Source organism: Oxyura jamaicensis, chromosome 25 (assembly GCF_011077185.1).
Source record: "Oxyura jamaicensis isolate SHBP4307 breed ruddy duck chromosome 25, BPBGC_Ojam_1.0, whole genome shotgun sequence".
NCBI classification, from domain to species: domain Eukaryota; kingdom Metazoa; phylum Chordata; class Aves; order Anseriformes; family Anatidae; genus Oxyura; species Oxyura jamaicensis.
Window position 1 is genome coordinate 2,554,399 of NC_048917.1, and position 13,721 is coordinate 2,568,119.

General features: G+C 56.3%; 2 protein-coding genes across 7 annotated transcripts in view; one reads left to right on the top strand and one right to left on the bottom strand.

The window, feature by feature from the left end:
* The window catches only part of LOC118178216 (dual specificity protein kinase CLK2), a 27,401-nt gene continuing 13,680 nt past the window's right edge, over window positions 1-13,721 (bottom strand). The window contains exons 2-21 of one of the 6 annotated variants that reach the window (XM_035346557.1): window positions 13,602-13,710; window positions 11,716-11,885; window positions 11,280-11,514; window positions 9,438-9,534; window positions 9,024-9,090; window positions 8,528-8,644; window positions 8,123-8,289; window positions 7,557-7,651; window positions 7,028-7,157; window positions 6,667-6,749; window positions 6,355-6,434; window positions 6,048-6,138; window positions 2,721-2,798; window positions 2,458-2,595; window positions 2,261-2,381; window positions 2,039-2,167; window positions 1,692-1,851; window positions 1,169-1,270; window positions 970-1,087; window positions 1-839 (exon numbers count right to left, since the gene is read on the bottom strand). In XM_035346557.1, the coding sequence (XP_035202448.1) occupies window positions 693-839; window positions 970-1,087; window positions 1,169-1,270; window positions 1,692-1,851; window positions 2,039-2,167; window positions 2,261-2,381; window positions 2,458-2,595; window positions 2,721-2,798; window positions 6,048-6,138; window positions 6,355-6,434; window positions 6,667-6,749; window positions 7,028-7,157; window positions 7,557-7,651; window positions 8,123-8,289; window positions 8,528-8,644; window positions 9,024-9,090; window positions 9,438-9,534; window positions 11,280-11,514; window positions 11,716-11,885 (2,325 nt within the window). In that variant the 5' untranslated portion in view covers window positions 13,602-13,710 and the 3' untranslated portion in view covers window positions 1-692. Of the gene's footprint in view, window positions 840-969; window positions 1,088-1,168; window positions 1,271-1,691; window positions 1,852-2,038; window positions 2,168-2,260; window positions 2,382-2,457; window positions 2,596-2,720; window positions 2,799-2,890; window positions 3,058-4,944; window positions 5,612-6,047; window positions 6,139-6,354; window positions 6,435-6,666; window positions 6,750-7,027; window positions 7,158-7,556; window positions 7,652-8,122; window positions 8,290-8,527; window positions 8,645-9,023; window positions 9,091-9,437; window positions 11,196-11,279; window positions 11,515-11,715; window positions 11,886-13,601; window positions 13,711-13,721 lie in introns of those variants that run through there. The other 5 variants (XM_035346553.1, XM_035346552.1, XM_035346556.1 and 2 more) reach the window with 5 other exon arrangements.
* Window positions 2,457-13,721, top strand: part of HCN3 (hyperpolarization activated cyclic nucleotide gated potassium channel 3) — a 21,126-nt gene continuing 9,861 nt past the window's right edge. Inside the window, exon 1 of the mRNA XM_035346543.1 lies at window positions 2,457-2,579. The gene's annotated coding sequence lies outside the window, so the exon portion shown is untranslated. The remainder of the gene's footprint in view (window positions 2,580-13,721) is intronic.

A 13,721-nucleotide genomic window follows, 5' to 3' on the forward strand; every position in this document is an offset into this window, starting at 1 on the left:
CACCACTGCCTGCCTAAGCAGTGCTCTCCTCACATCTCCGTGCTTGGAGTAGGCTCAGCCCAGCACCATTAAGGAGAAAGGAAGGGAACTGGATGGAGTCTGCCTGCCAGCTCAGCACCCTGGGGACAGAGCCAGCCCAATCCCAGATGCGCACTCCCCTGGGGAAGACAGGAATGATTTCTGGGCAGGGACTGAGGTCCTGCTTCAAAGGAAAGGCAGGCAAAAGCCTCCAGGGCTGAGACAGCCCATGCACACCCTGGGACTGGACACAGGTGGGAACCCTCTGTGCCCTGGAGCACACAAGTGGCATCACCAGGTGAGGAAAGAGGAGATCCTGGCCAACAGAGGGGAAGGGCAGCAACCATTTCAGTCCCCGTCACCTGGAGGAGACTCCTGCCCCCCAGCAACTGGTGCTGGAAGGGAGGACAATGACTGGGCCACTGCACCTCCCCACCCTGCTCCTTCCCCCAGTCCGCTGAGGGAAGGGGACCAGCACAAACCAGACCAGCCTCCATCCACAAGGAAAGGGGTTAGAGCAGCAAATGATTCAGGCACCAGCACTTCCAAGCTGGGATGAGGCTGCCTCTGACAGCTGATGCAGACACACAGGGATCCAATGAAAGTGCAACTTGGATTTCCTCTTCTTTACCAAACAGCGCACATGTGAGGGAGAAGCCAGGGCCCCCACCCCGCTAGGGTGCCCAGAAGGTATTGGTGGCTGCACCCGCGGCAGCATTGGCCGCCGCTGTGCGCACTGCCTGGTTGGAAAAGACCCCTGCTGCAAACTCCTCCTGCGCCTTCTGGAAGCTGGCACCCGTCCGGCGGTACAGAGAGTGAATCTGTAAGAGAGCAGCAGGCTCAGGAGTCACTGCCCCAGCCCCATTCCAACACCAAATGCAGAGCTGTGCTCCACGCCAGCCCACACCCACCCATCCCAATGTTTTGCCCCAGCGTTCACTCCTCACTCACCTTCTTCAGCATAATGATGCCCAACACAGCCACCGCTGTGAAGAACAAGGACACCAGGATCATCATCACAGCCACAGCCGTGTTCTTCCTCAGCGCTATCAGACTCAATATCCAGCCACTGTAAAACAAGCAGCGGCTGTCCACAGGCTCCCTCTTCCCCACCCACCTCCTCCCACTCCAGGGTGAGCACAGCGCATACCTGAAGCCCCAGTTGGGTATGCCAATGGCCTGCAGCACGTACATCACATTCTGGGCAAAGAAGACGAAGAAGAAGACAAAGAAGTTGAACGAACTGTCACTCCTGGGAGAAAGAGACAGACGAGGTTAGGCCAGAGAAAGCGGTTCTCAAACCTTCCCCAAAAGCAAGGAGGACAGGCAGGTGCCAGACATGCAGCCACCTCCCTTAACCGGCGGTTAAGGGACTTGTAACGGGGAGAAGGGGGAGACAAGAGGGAGAGGCAAAAAGCAGTACAGGGACCTCCAACAACAGCCACGGAAAAAAACTCCTGTGACCTCCTTAGGACAGCCCCATCCAGAGCAAAATGTGTTCCTCACGGAGAGGTTCACATCCCATAGGAAATAGACACAGACAGGGAGCTAGGATACCCTCAGCACGCAGTCCTGTTTTAGCACAGAGCCCGGTTTCCCCCGCTACAAGCGCCAGCCTGGCAGACATCCCACCCCACTGCTTTGCTGGCCCATGAGCTCCAGCAGATACACACCTGAAGGCTTTGTACATTGGCCTATACCAGCAGACGAAGGAACAGGGCGTGTAGAGAAGAGCCCAGAGAATGGAGAGGCCGAACCCAGAACCTGACAAGGGATCCACGCAGAACCAGGCGAGTGAGGACAAGAAGTTCAGGAAGAGAGCAATGGTGCTGGCTGAGGGAGAGGACATTGGTCAGGCGACCTGAGAAGGCTCCCTGCTTCCCATGCCAAGAAGTCATCCCCCTGGGCCTGGGCACCAAGTTGCAATCGCAACTTCTCCAGAGCAGCGGCATTCCCTCAGGTGTAGGAGGCTCGATCCTCTACCTGCTCCCCAGACCTTAGGTTCCACGCGGGGACTCACCCATCCAGAGGTAATACATGGTAGAAACGGTCTTCTGGAAGTCAGCAGGGATCTCCATGGGGATGTCCTGGTAGAAGCAAGGCTTCACAGGGCAGAAGGATGGCAGCGGGGGCCAGTTGTTCAGTCTCGCTGCAAAGCAAAAGGAGGTGAGAAGCAGAGAAGAGCAGCACCTGTGCAGAAGGGGCCCAAAGGGATCTCAGCCGCCACCACGGGGGCACTCACTGGCACCGCTGCCGAGGGCGGCATTCTGCAGCTCCCGCTCCCGCCGGTCCAGCTCCTCTGCCTTGCGGTTCAGCTCCTCCTGCCGCTTCAGCAGCTCAGCTGTGGCCGCTGCCGCCGAGGCCTGCGGAGGACACGCAGCCCTCAGCTACCGGCTCCTCCCTCAGCCCACCCGGGCTGCCCACCGCCAGCCCCAGTACCTGCGTCCCGTAGGAGCCGTAGTTCCGGGGCTCTGTAGGGCTCGGTCTCCTCGGGGGCTGCGCGGTTCCCTGAGGCAGCGGCACGCCTACGGCGGGCGAGGCCCCGGCCGGGGCATGGTACGGTGGTGGTGGTGGCGGCTGCGGGACCGAGAAGGGGGCGGTGAGCCGCCGATACCACCCGGCCGCGACGGGCAGAGCCCCGGGCAGGGCCACGGGGAGGCGGCCCCGGGGCGCCGCGGAGCCTGGGCCCACCCCCGCCTCACCGCGCCGTTCTCGAAGGGGTTGTAGGCGTCCAGCGCCGCGCTTTCGGGGCCAGGCCGGTGCTGCACCACGGCGGGGTCCTGCAAGAGACGCGGCGGGGGCTGGCACCGGGACCGAGGCCGGCGCCGGGGCCTGAGGCGAGGCCCGCGGGCAGAAGGGGGCCGCCCCGCACCTGGAAGGGGTTGTCCGGGAGCACCGCGGGGCCGCCGCGCTGCGCCATGGCCGCACCGGGACCGGGACCGGGACCGGGACCGCCCCGCGACGGCACCGCCGGCTCCGGAGAGGCCTCGCCGCAGGGGGCTCTGCGCCTGCGCGGGGCGAGGTGGAGCGGAAGCGAGCACGTGACGCGGTCACGTGGAAACAGGGTCACGTGACCGTGAGCCGTTTTCTCGCCCCCTTCCCTTTTCTGTCGCTCTACCCCGTCCCCAGCGCAGGGACCGCTGGGAGCGCGTCTCCATGGCAACGCCGTCCCCATGGCAACGCCGGGATGGGGCCCGGCCTCTCCGGGGCCTACCAGGTCCCACCAGGCCCCGCCGCGCTGCACGCAGGGCTCCGTTCAGCCAGGCCCAGCACAAAGCCGGTCTCCCCTGCGGGTACCCAAAAGGCCTCAGCCCCAAAGGCAAAGATTTGCCCAAATCTCTCCGTTGCAGCCCTGGGGACAGGCGAGCATTAGCCCCAGGTGCAGCAAGGCAGCTGCTTTGCTGCCCCCCCAGCGACAAACGGCCGGCTTCGTGGATGTGAAATGGTCAGGGAGGAATTTGTGGCACGACAAGCGGCCTGGATAATTGAAGTGGTGCCTCCTGGATCAGTTATTTATAGGGATCACTGATTCCAGCAGCTACAGGCAGCATGCCAACAGCCCCCTCCCAAAAAGGAATTCCTCAGCATCCCAAGGGCCGGGACAGCAGCAGGAGAGATAAATCCCCACCTGCCTCTAGTTCCTATCCCAGACTTCAGTGCTTAGCGGCAACTACACCTCTCGTCTAAAAATATTCTCCTCTGAATAGAGGAGACTTAAAGTTACACACAAAGCAGAGAGTTCCTCCCTCAGCCCAGACAGCTGGCACCTCAGCGCGGTGCTCTTGGCTGGGAAGGTAAAAGCTGTGGATTCAGATTTTGGACACCAGGGTGCTGTGTTTTTTTTGAAGTCTGAGAGACTGCAGACATTATTTGCTCAATTTAATTCTCATCCAGACTCACCCAGGGGCTGGCTATGGATGCAGCAGGACCAGGTCTTCCCCACACTCTCATTCCCTGGCACATACCACCTATGAACTGCATGGCTGTCTGCCATCTGACAGAGCAGTACTGCAGGAAGCAGGTCAAAGTTCCCAGCCCAAGCTCTTTAAGACCACAAGTGCGTGAGGATGAGCCAGCATCATTCCTTTTGTGCCCCTCCCCAACTAGCTCCAGGTGAAGCTGGTATTTTCCTTTATCTCTTTGCATGATGACACGGACAGTCTGCCACCAACTGATGGTGCAACAGCAAAGGAACACACTCGTGTAGAACAGACCATGCATCTGCTGTTCTTGACACAAGACTCTTCCAGACATGCGTGGGTGAAGCAGCAACACAGAGGTCCCATAAGGTCTGTGACTTCCCACAGCAAATCCCATGGAAAAGTCCAAGTCAAGGGCCCAGCCTCACAAAAAGGCACAGACAGACCCATTTCCCTGTGCGGGGCTACAGCGTACACTGTTGGACCACCCACCGTAGGCATCTGGACAGCCATCAATCACCCTGTCCATGGAGCAAAGGGGTTTCTCTAGTAAAGAAAAAGCACCTCACTGTTCCCTTCAGACTTTTTGGGCCTGGATTTACCACACATATCTAAGTAGCCCATTATCCTTTTGCTAGGAGAAAGACTTTGTTTCATACACTCTATGTTCCCACCTTCGAATACCAGTCTCAGGGCACAACACAGAACCCGTGTTTTGCCACCCACCACACCAGAAATCTGCTTGCCCTGGATCTACTTCAGGCCCAGCTGCAGCAGCTCAGAGCAGCTCCAAGCTCAGGCAAAGAGGCTGTCATCCAAGCTTGGGAAGAACTGAGCAGGTGGGTGGATAAAACTGGCTTTGTTACACAGAGGTTTACCAGACTGAAGAAGCTTTCTTCCTGCAACACGAGGATGCATCCTCCTTCCCTCTGCAGGGTGCAGCATACAGTCACTGCCTCTCCAGAGTAAAAACAACGAGCAGAACAGCCTCAAGACAGGCTGCTGCTGGTCCAAGCACAGGCCAGAAGGTTTATTCACTTCATATTTATTTTTCACAAAGACTGTACAAAATTCTTATAAAACTCTGGTGTGGGGATGGGCTATGACATTGATCCAAAAAATAATTCCCATGCAATCCCACCGGTTTCATAACTTACAAGGAAACAGATAAACTACAGAGCTGCGAGTCCTGGAGTATTTACACTGAGGCGGGCAGGAGAGAACAGGAGACAAAGCAACACATGAACAGAGGTATTTACAATATGGACATACAAGCCCCTCGCCTCATGATAGCGGCAGCAGCAACAGCAGGAGGTTGTGGTGCTCAGAGGCTGACAGAGAATATGGGCTATTTACAGTATCTCACATATTAACAGCTTTACAAACGTGTCCAGGGAGTTTATGTATAAAAAAAGCACCAAATGTCTGAATAGAAATCACACAGGCCTCCACGGGGGCTAGAATCTGAGGGCAGGCTGGCACCTGTGGCGTCACCGGCTGATGTCTCTGCTAGAGTCCCACATTTTTGTGCTTGGCTCCATTTCCAGCATGTCAAAGAACGGGTGCTTGAGGGCTTCAGCCAGGCTGATGCGCTTGGACGGCTCATACTCCAGCATGCTCTCAATGAGGTCAAAAAGGCGGTGATGGTCCTCGGCCTCAGAAGTCAGGTACCGCTGCGGAGAGAGAGGAGAGAGGTCAGGGTGGAGGACGCTGCACCCCGTGCTGGTCACAGTATGCTCCCTGAGCTGAACAGCTAAGATGGGGGAAGGACTGGTCTGTTCAGACCTTCATTCACCCTAAGCCTGAATTCTAGGCCACTTTAACAAGCACAGAACTGTTGAGGGTTTTCCCCCCTCCCCATCTTCCCCAGACACTTCCTGAAGTCTCCTCGCCCTCCTCCTCATCCACTGGAGGTTAAGCTCAGGCTGCTGCAGTCTTCCTAGTTTATGTCTGGGACAGCCAAGGCTCCTTCAGGAAGGTACTGGTCTGACCCTTTCAGTGGCCCAACCTTGCCCATGGGAAGAATCTTCAGAACTGGGGCTGGCACTGTAAGACTCTGCAATGAGAAAAGGATAAAGCAACCAGGTGCTCCTGCCCACCCCACCTTACCCGCAATGGCTTGCAGTTTTCCCTAACATAACGGCCAGCAGAGGTGTTCTCATCCCAGTCCAGGCGGCCATGGTAGAAATATTTTTGCTTCCTGTCAGAGTAAGAGGTGGGAACAGGTTACACCCAAGCACCAAACGCCTCGCAGCAGAAGCAACACGCCAGCCCTGCCACCACTCTGCCAGGGGCACACAGATCACTCAGGACTCTGCAGCAGCACGGACTGATTCAGTAGGCAGCTGAAGAGAACTGCTATACATAAAGCAGGAAAGAGCCAGGAAGCCTGCAGTGCCCAGCTGGCCTTTCTCACCTGGTCTTCCGGATCATCCGAGAAGGAATTGGCCCCAAGATCCTCTCCATCATGGCCAGGTGCTCCCGGTTGTCATGTGTCTGAGGGAGACAAACATAAAGGGGAGGCATGGAACAGATTATAGTCACTCTGCCTCCAGACCTGGGTGATTCCCAGTTCAGAACCCCCTGCTGGCCAACACCTCAGTCATCTCTACAAGTCTTAAGTGACGGAGGCAACTCCATCAGCCCCAGACGCTCCTGGCTGTGCTGGGAAACAGCCAGCATCCTCTTTCATCAGTTGTGAGGAAGCCATAGAGCTTACGGTTCTCACCTGAAACAGGGTGAAACCCACATAATACTCAAAGATGATGCAGCCAATGCTCCAAACATCACAGGGCTGGCTCCAGCCAAGCTCTAAAAAACAACGTTTTTAAAAGAAGATATAGTTATGGCCCAGGATTCCAAGTCGCTCTCCCTCACCCTTCCAAAAACCAACAAGTAACTGGAAAAACAATTCCCATTCTGGCCTTCTCCTGCTACATTAGTGGAAATACACTGCCCAGCTGATAGCAATGCCAAACCCACCAGTTTAGAGTTGTTGCCCCCAGCCCTCTCTGAATTAATCCAGCAAGCAACACCCCGTGCCCTTGAGACAAAAGCCTGCCGCTGCAGAAAGGCCAAGGAGAACCTACCCAGTATGACCTCCGGGGCCCGGTAATGCCTGGTGGAGACAATTGTGCTGTGATGCTCGTGATCAAACGTGGCACTGCCAAAGTCTACCACTCTGATTGCCGTGTTTTTCACACTCCGCTCATCTCGCTTCTTTGTGAGGGAGAAAGACAGCAGTTACTCAGGAGCTTCCAAACAAGGACTAAACACCCTTCCTTACACAACTGAGGCTTTGCCATAGGGGACCAGGGGAAGGGAATGCTCTGCAGGGTCTATTAGAGCTGGCGCGTACCCTCCGATCTGTAGCACAGGCTCCACTCCCCCCCCCCAAAAGAAAACAAAAAAAAACAACTCTCACTCAGCTGGAGTCTGTGGTCTCCATAGCTTACTTGTATACAGGCAGTTCACACAAATTTGTCCTGAACAAATGCGTGAACGCAGCCAGTCAACACTATCTCCTATATTCCAACTCCTCCCCCTACTAAGGTCAGGGACACCAAGAACCCTGGATGCCAAGAACCAAGAACTTCTAAAACAAGGCTGTTGTGTTACCTTTTCCAGGTTATAGGTGAGTTCATAGTCAGAATTCACAAAGAGGATGTTCTCGGGTTTGAGGTCAGTGTGAGTAAGTTTATTGTCATGCAGAACTGAGGAAGCAAACAGAACCACGGTCAAGAAACAGAAGCAAAACGATGCTGCATCCACCTGATGAGCAAACAGCATTAACTCAGGTTGCTGCTGGCACAGTTTTAGCCCATGTTTGAAATTGGGTGTGAACAGACAGGCTAGTCTAGGCCAAGGTGCTTCGACAGAAGCACAAAGATTGATTGTACTGATCACCAGAACGTACACAGGAAGGTGGACGCTGAAGTGCTCTGGGCAGCTGCCAGCCCACATGCATCAGAAACATTATAACCAGGCAAAGAAAAAGGATTCACTCTAAGCACACATTCACCACTGAGGGGCAGGAAAGCTCAGTCTCAGGACTGGCACAGCAGCATCATGGCAAAAACTTGTTGCATTGGGCCACCAGCTGCAGAACTGGCACTGAAGCTGGGAGCCTCACAGCTCTCCAGGTCAGTCTAGGACCAGCAGAGAAAAGAGCAGCGAACACTTACATTTCACAGCCTGGCACACCTGGTAGGCCATGTGCCGCACTTGGTGGATGGGGTATGGCAGATAGTTGTTGTCCTTCAGGAAATCAAAAGTGCTGAGCCCCAGCAGTTCGAAGGAGATGCACATGTGGCCATGGTAGTCAAACCAGTCAAACATCCTGACACATAGACTGAAGAGAAAGATTCAGATTCGAGACAGATCTGCACACACCACTCAGACAGGCTGTCCCTGCACCAGGCTTGCCCCTTCCTTGCTTGGTCTGTATCCCATACCAAGGCAACATGCCACCAAAAACTAGCTACAGATTAATTCAGTCACGCACCAACCAAGTACCTCTCATCCCATCCCTACAAGTACGCTAAGATAATGCTTTCCCTTTCATTTTGTCACCAGCTGAGTGCACTCACTTCTTGTTCTCAGGATCCTTCTCGTTGATTTTCTCCAGCACATTTATTTCTAGTCGGGCAGCCTCTTTGTATTTCTCCACGTTTTTAATGATTTTGAGAGCAACACGTGCACCACCCCTGGGGAGACACAGGAAGAAAACTCAAGGTCACTCTGCAGTTGGGTCAGAGAGACTGTGCCCTGCAAAAAAAAGGTTTTCTGAACTGGTCTCTTCCCGTGAAGATTTACAAATCCTCTCCCATCCTCCTATCTGGCAGCAATGATCCTCCTGCTCCAATCTCTCCAATCCTCCTATGAACAGCCATGAGACTCCCCCCAATCTCTCTCCAATACATGGATGACCCAATGGGATGAGCACCCAAACCAGCAGAGGAATACTAGAAATTGAGAGACCCATTTCCACCCCTGGCGCCTGCTTTAAGCACAAGACTACTTCACCAGCTGTACTGTCTCTTTTCCTCATCGCCACAGCCCTCCCTGCCCCAGGAGCAGGCATACCTCCGGTGATCCATGCACTGCACCACTCTGCCGAACGTGCCTTCCCCTAAGGTGCTAATAATCTCATCTGGGAGGGAGAGAAGAAGAGAAAAGCCCATGAGAGAGTGAGCACGACCTGGATGCAGCGCATACACAAGGCAGAGGAGAATGCATTGCAACACCTAACCTGCGCACAGCTTGAGAGACCGGAGCAGCGGAAGGCTGACACCGGCTGCACAAGGCAACTGCCCTAGTTCCCTGGCACTTCAGTAACAATACAAAATATAAACGTAGTTTTAACAAAAGGGGAAGGAAAAGGAGAGGGTTTCTCTTTAATAAACAATGAAAATAAAATGAAACAGAAAGATAAGACAGATCTGCGACTGCGATGGGAGCTTAACTAGAGAGCTAAATTATGTTACGATTTGGCTGTACATCTTTCTTGTAGCCAGTCGCCGACGCGATAGATCAGATGCCCCTCGTCGTCGTCCTCCACACTCTTGGCCCTTCTGCTGCTCTGTCGACTCCGCTGCTGGCCCAGGCAGACAGGGAATTCATCATTCACCAATCAGATTTTCAAACCAGCGCAGCAGCCAGCGTCACGCATTGGTTGGTTTGGAAATTCACATGGTTGTTTGAGGAGGGGTTGCAGGAGGAGATTCCCAGCCAATTCATACGGCACAGAGGAATATATAACGATAGGGATATTGCAAGGGAACATGTCAAGATACAACACACTAGCTCAGAAAAGAAAAAAACAGTTTGCTTTTCGTTGTAGCAAAAAAAAAAAAAAAAAAAGAAAAAAGAACCTACAAACAGCCCCACCCGAACCAGTGTGAGAGCAGAGACGGGCAGAACGAGGGCTAGCAGAGGGGCAGTGGAAGGAGCCAGCTGCTCTTGCTCCTGTGGGGGCTTGGAGAGGAACGGCACTGGCCTATGGGTCCCAGATCAGTGCCAAGAGAGCACGCCAAAGCACAACTCCACAGCCAGGCACTCAGTGACCGCAGGGAGAGGCTCGCTTCAGCCCCGCATCAGCCACTGAGGAAAGGCAGCAGGAGGCAGGTGCTGGGAAGTCCTGCACAACCAAAGGGCCAGACTGCCCCACAGACACTGCCCATCCCATTCTGACAACCTCCCACAGTGGCTTCCCCCAGCCCCAACGCTCCGATTAAGATGAATTCAGAGATTTCAGAAGCAACTCTTGGTACAACGATCCATCAAAAACAGAGAGAATTTACAAGTAACTGCCTGGGGGCAGATGTGACACTTCGTTCTAGACCCTCCCCCAAAGAAGCTGATCCTGGAAAGGCCAACTTCCAGGAGAGAAGCAGAGGCCCAACAGGGAATAGGGACAGGCTGGGATGAGGCAGATGAGAGATTTTATGCCAGAGAAGAGAAAACTCCTGCCTTTGGTTCCGCTAAGCATCCCCACACCTGGGAGCAACCAGACAGCAGACTCAGGACCTGAATGCAGCCCATAACCCCGTCCCTGGGCACACAGTCAGAACAGACCGGACAACACTGAGAGCTCCACACACAGAGCAGAGAACACGTCTGGGGTCTAACAGAAGTGGAAGGTGAACAGCAGAACAGACAAGAAGAGAAAGCCGGGGACACTGCTGGGAAGAGCCTGGGATGGTTACTGCCTCCACCCGGACTGACCAGGCCACAAGCTACGTTCACCTGCCAAAGCCCCTGGCATGACAACCCAAGTCAGCTGCACCCACCCAAAGGATCCTGCTCTGACACAGGACCCAGCTCACAGAGACAGGGCTTCCTCCCACACAACACAGGCCCAGAACAGGGATCAGCAGGGGCCACGGGGACCTGTTGCAGACAGACAGAGCTCTCTGGGATCAGGAGCAGCTGAACGCTTTCCTGTACAAACCTCACACAAAGACTGCTCAGCTGGGGTTCCTAGACAGCCCTTTAATGAGCATCACCAAACCAAAGCAGTGCTCTGTAGGGATAAAGGAGCTGTGGAGCACAGCACCACCCTAGAGGGACATGCCAGCCCTGCGGGGCATGCCTGTCCTGCTACTTCTGAGCGGGCAACGCTAAGGCAGGGTCTGAGCTGCCTGTGCCCAGCTGGCACAAGGCAGCCACCGCTGAGGTGCACCAGGACGGTGGACAGGAACTGCTGCCTGCATCAAAGGCTTTCTAGGCATTTCTCAAGCTGAGTCCGAGAGAGTATTAGAAAGTGAGTTTTCTACTTACCCAGCTTGCCACCTGCGAGAGAAAGGTTACAGGGAAGGCCCAGCACAGCAGGATACTCACCGATGAGGAGCGACTAAAGGACCGGCTGCGGCGCCGCCTCCGCCTGTGCTTACGCCGGCTGCTTTTGCAGCTCCGGTAGCTGCCCTCACGGTCCCGGGAGCGCCGGTACTCGTAGGAATGACGGTACTCAGGTTCATAGTAGGCTTCTCCTCTCTCGCGGCTGTAATCGTTCCGCCGGTAGCTATCACAGTAACGCCGGTCGTAAGCCCTCCTGTCCGCTGAGTGGTCGTCATAGCTGGGGGGGAAGCAAGCCATGGGGATACGATTATGAATGCTGCTCGGGGAGTGACAGCTCAGAGCATGCAAGCCTGCCGAGTACAGGACGGGCTGAAACACCTCGGGTCACCTGGGGACAGGTGAAGCGCAGGGTGGCTCTGGCAAAGCAATAGCAAAACGAATCAGCCAAAGCCAGAGCAGCTCTGCGGGGCTGACTCACCTCCTGGACCGAACATGGTAGCTGTCCTCCCGACGGTGCCGACGGTCACGCTCGCTGCTGCTTGACCGTGACCGTGTCCGCCGTCGCTTGTGCTTGCGACTTCTGTAACGCTCATGGTAGCTGCCCCGGCTGCTGCGCTCCGACGAGCGGTACCTTCTAGAGTGAGGCATCTGCAGGAACAACAGAAGGCTGTGATTATGAGGTGATGGCAAGGGAGAGAAACCAGCACGTACAGTCAGTAGCTAAAGAACCGTTAGGGCAAAGAGGGGGAGGCAATCAACAGCATGTCCGAGTACGCATGAGGGACTTGAGAGGGAGGGGACAAACCTCTGAGAAACCCCAAAACCTCGTAAGAGTGAACACGTGAAGATGCAACCACCCACATGGGCCATGCCTGTTGTGTTTTTGTTCTCCAGGTTACGTTTCCCCCTGCACTTCTCATCCATGGCCTTTACTGGCCACAGCTCCAGGAGCAGCATTTATACTTTCAATGCTCCTACTTTCTCTCCCTGACCCTACACCCTCCCCAGGAAGCAGAGAAGGTCCATCAGGAAGAACTGAAGATAAAGCAAAGCTCAGGATATTACTGATGCCAGGCCCAAATCATTGCACCAGCCCTGCAGACACAAGTGGGCACCTGCTGAAGAAATGCCTGTCCTACTGCCGAGCAAGCACCACCTGCAGCTCTCACTCCGAGCACAGAGGCCCCTACAGGATCCAAGGAGCAGGAACGCCGTCCGCATGCACAGATGTGTTAAGGCAGCCTCGTAGGCCTTACCTCAGAAGCAAGGAATACTCCCAACTCTGCCCTGCTAGTGGGACGTTAGAGTAAAGAATGAAGAAGAAAATGCTTAAGTAAGACCATACACCAAGCTCTACCTCTGAAGCGCGAGTTCTTAGCGTCCTGCTCCAATCCCCAGAACTCGCTCCACAACTATCAGACTTTCCCAACGTGTATTTTGGTTCTCAAGCATTGAGCTGCTAAATCTGCCCCGTCTCCGCAGGTAAGAAGCTGGATTTCTGCCCACAAACCTCCTGGTGGATTTTTCACCCCTCCAGAAGGCACACTTGCCTACCTGGCTAACTTTCTGCACGCAAAACTCTGCTGATGTTAGGGGCAGGGCTACTAGAAGGCAAAGCTGCTCCCACAGACATAGCGAGACACAGGCACGTACTCATCGCACGCCAACAGATTTCATTCTCGGCAGCCGGGCTGGGCTCCGCTGGGCCCCTGGCGGTCCCTCCCCGGCAGTGGCTCACCAACACCCGGAGCAGGGGCCGGGACGAGTGCCGAGCCCGTCACACCCCCTGCAAGTGCCGCACAAGGGAGACGCTCCCAGCCCTTAATTAAAGGCAGCGCTGGAAGGCGATGCTGGCAGCCCTCCAGCGGCCGGGCAGCCCTCCTTACAGGAAGGTAGAGGCCGCACCGGGGTGTTTCGCTGCGCTGGAACCGGTTTGGGGATCATCGGCGGCGAAGCCGGGACGCGAGCAGCGAGCACGGCCGCCGGGCGGGGCCCGCACCGAACGCGGGCCCACGGCGCCGCCGAGCGCCGAAAGAATGCCGGGACCCGGCCCCCAAGCGAGGCCCGGGGTCGGGACACCGGGACGGACCGCGCCGGGGGGAGGGGCAGCGGCGCTGGGCTCGGAACCCCCGCCCTGTGCCCCCGGGCCCGGCCGCGGCCTCCTCGGGCGCTCCGGGCCCGCCCCGCGAGCGCCCCCCCCGGAAGCGCTCGGGCCTCGGAAGCGCGGCCCCGACCTTGGCGAGGAGCCTCCGGGCGGCCCGGCCCAGCCCAGCCCTGTCCAGCGCGGCCCCGGGGACGCCGCCGCCGCCGAGCACGGAAGCGCCTGCCGCGGCCCAACCCCACCCGCCGCGCCCCGAGCCGCACCGTCCTCGCAGCCAGCCCGGTGCGCTTGTCCCACAAGAAGTCCGTGATGGCGGCCGTGGGCCCCCGGGGATCCCGGGCCCCGCTCCGGCTCCTCTCGGGCTCCGCCGCTCGCCGCCGCCG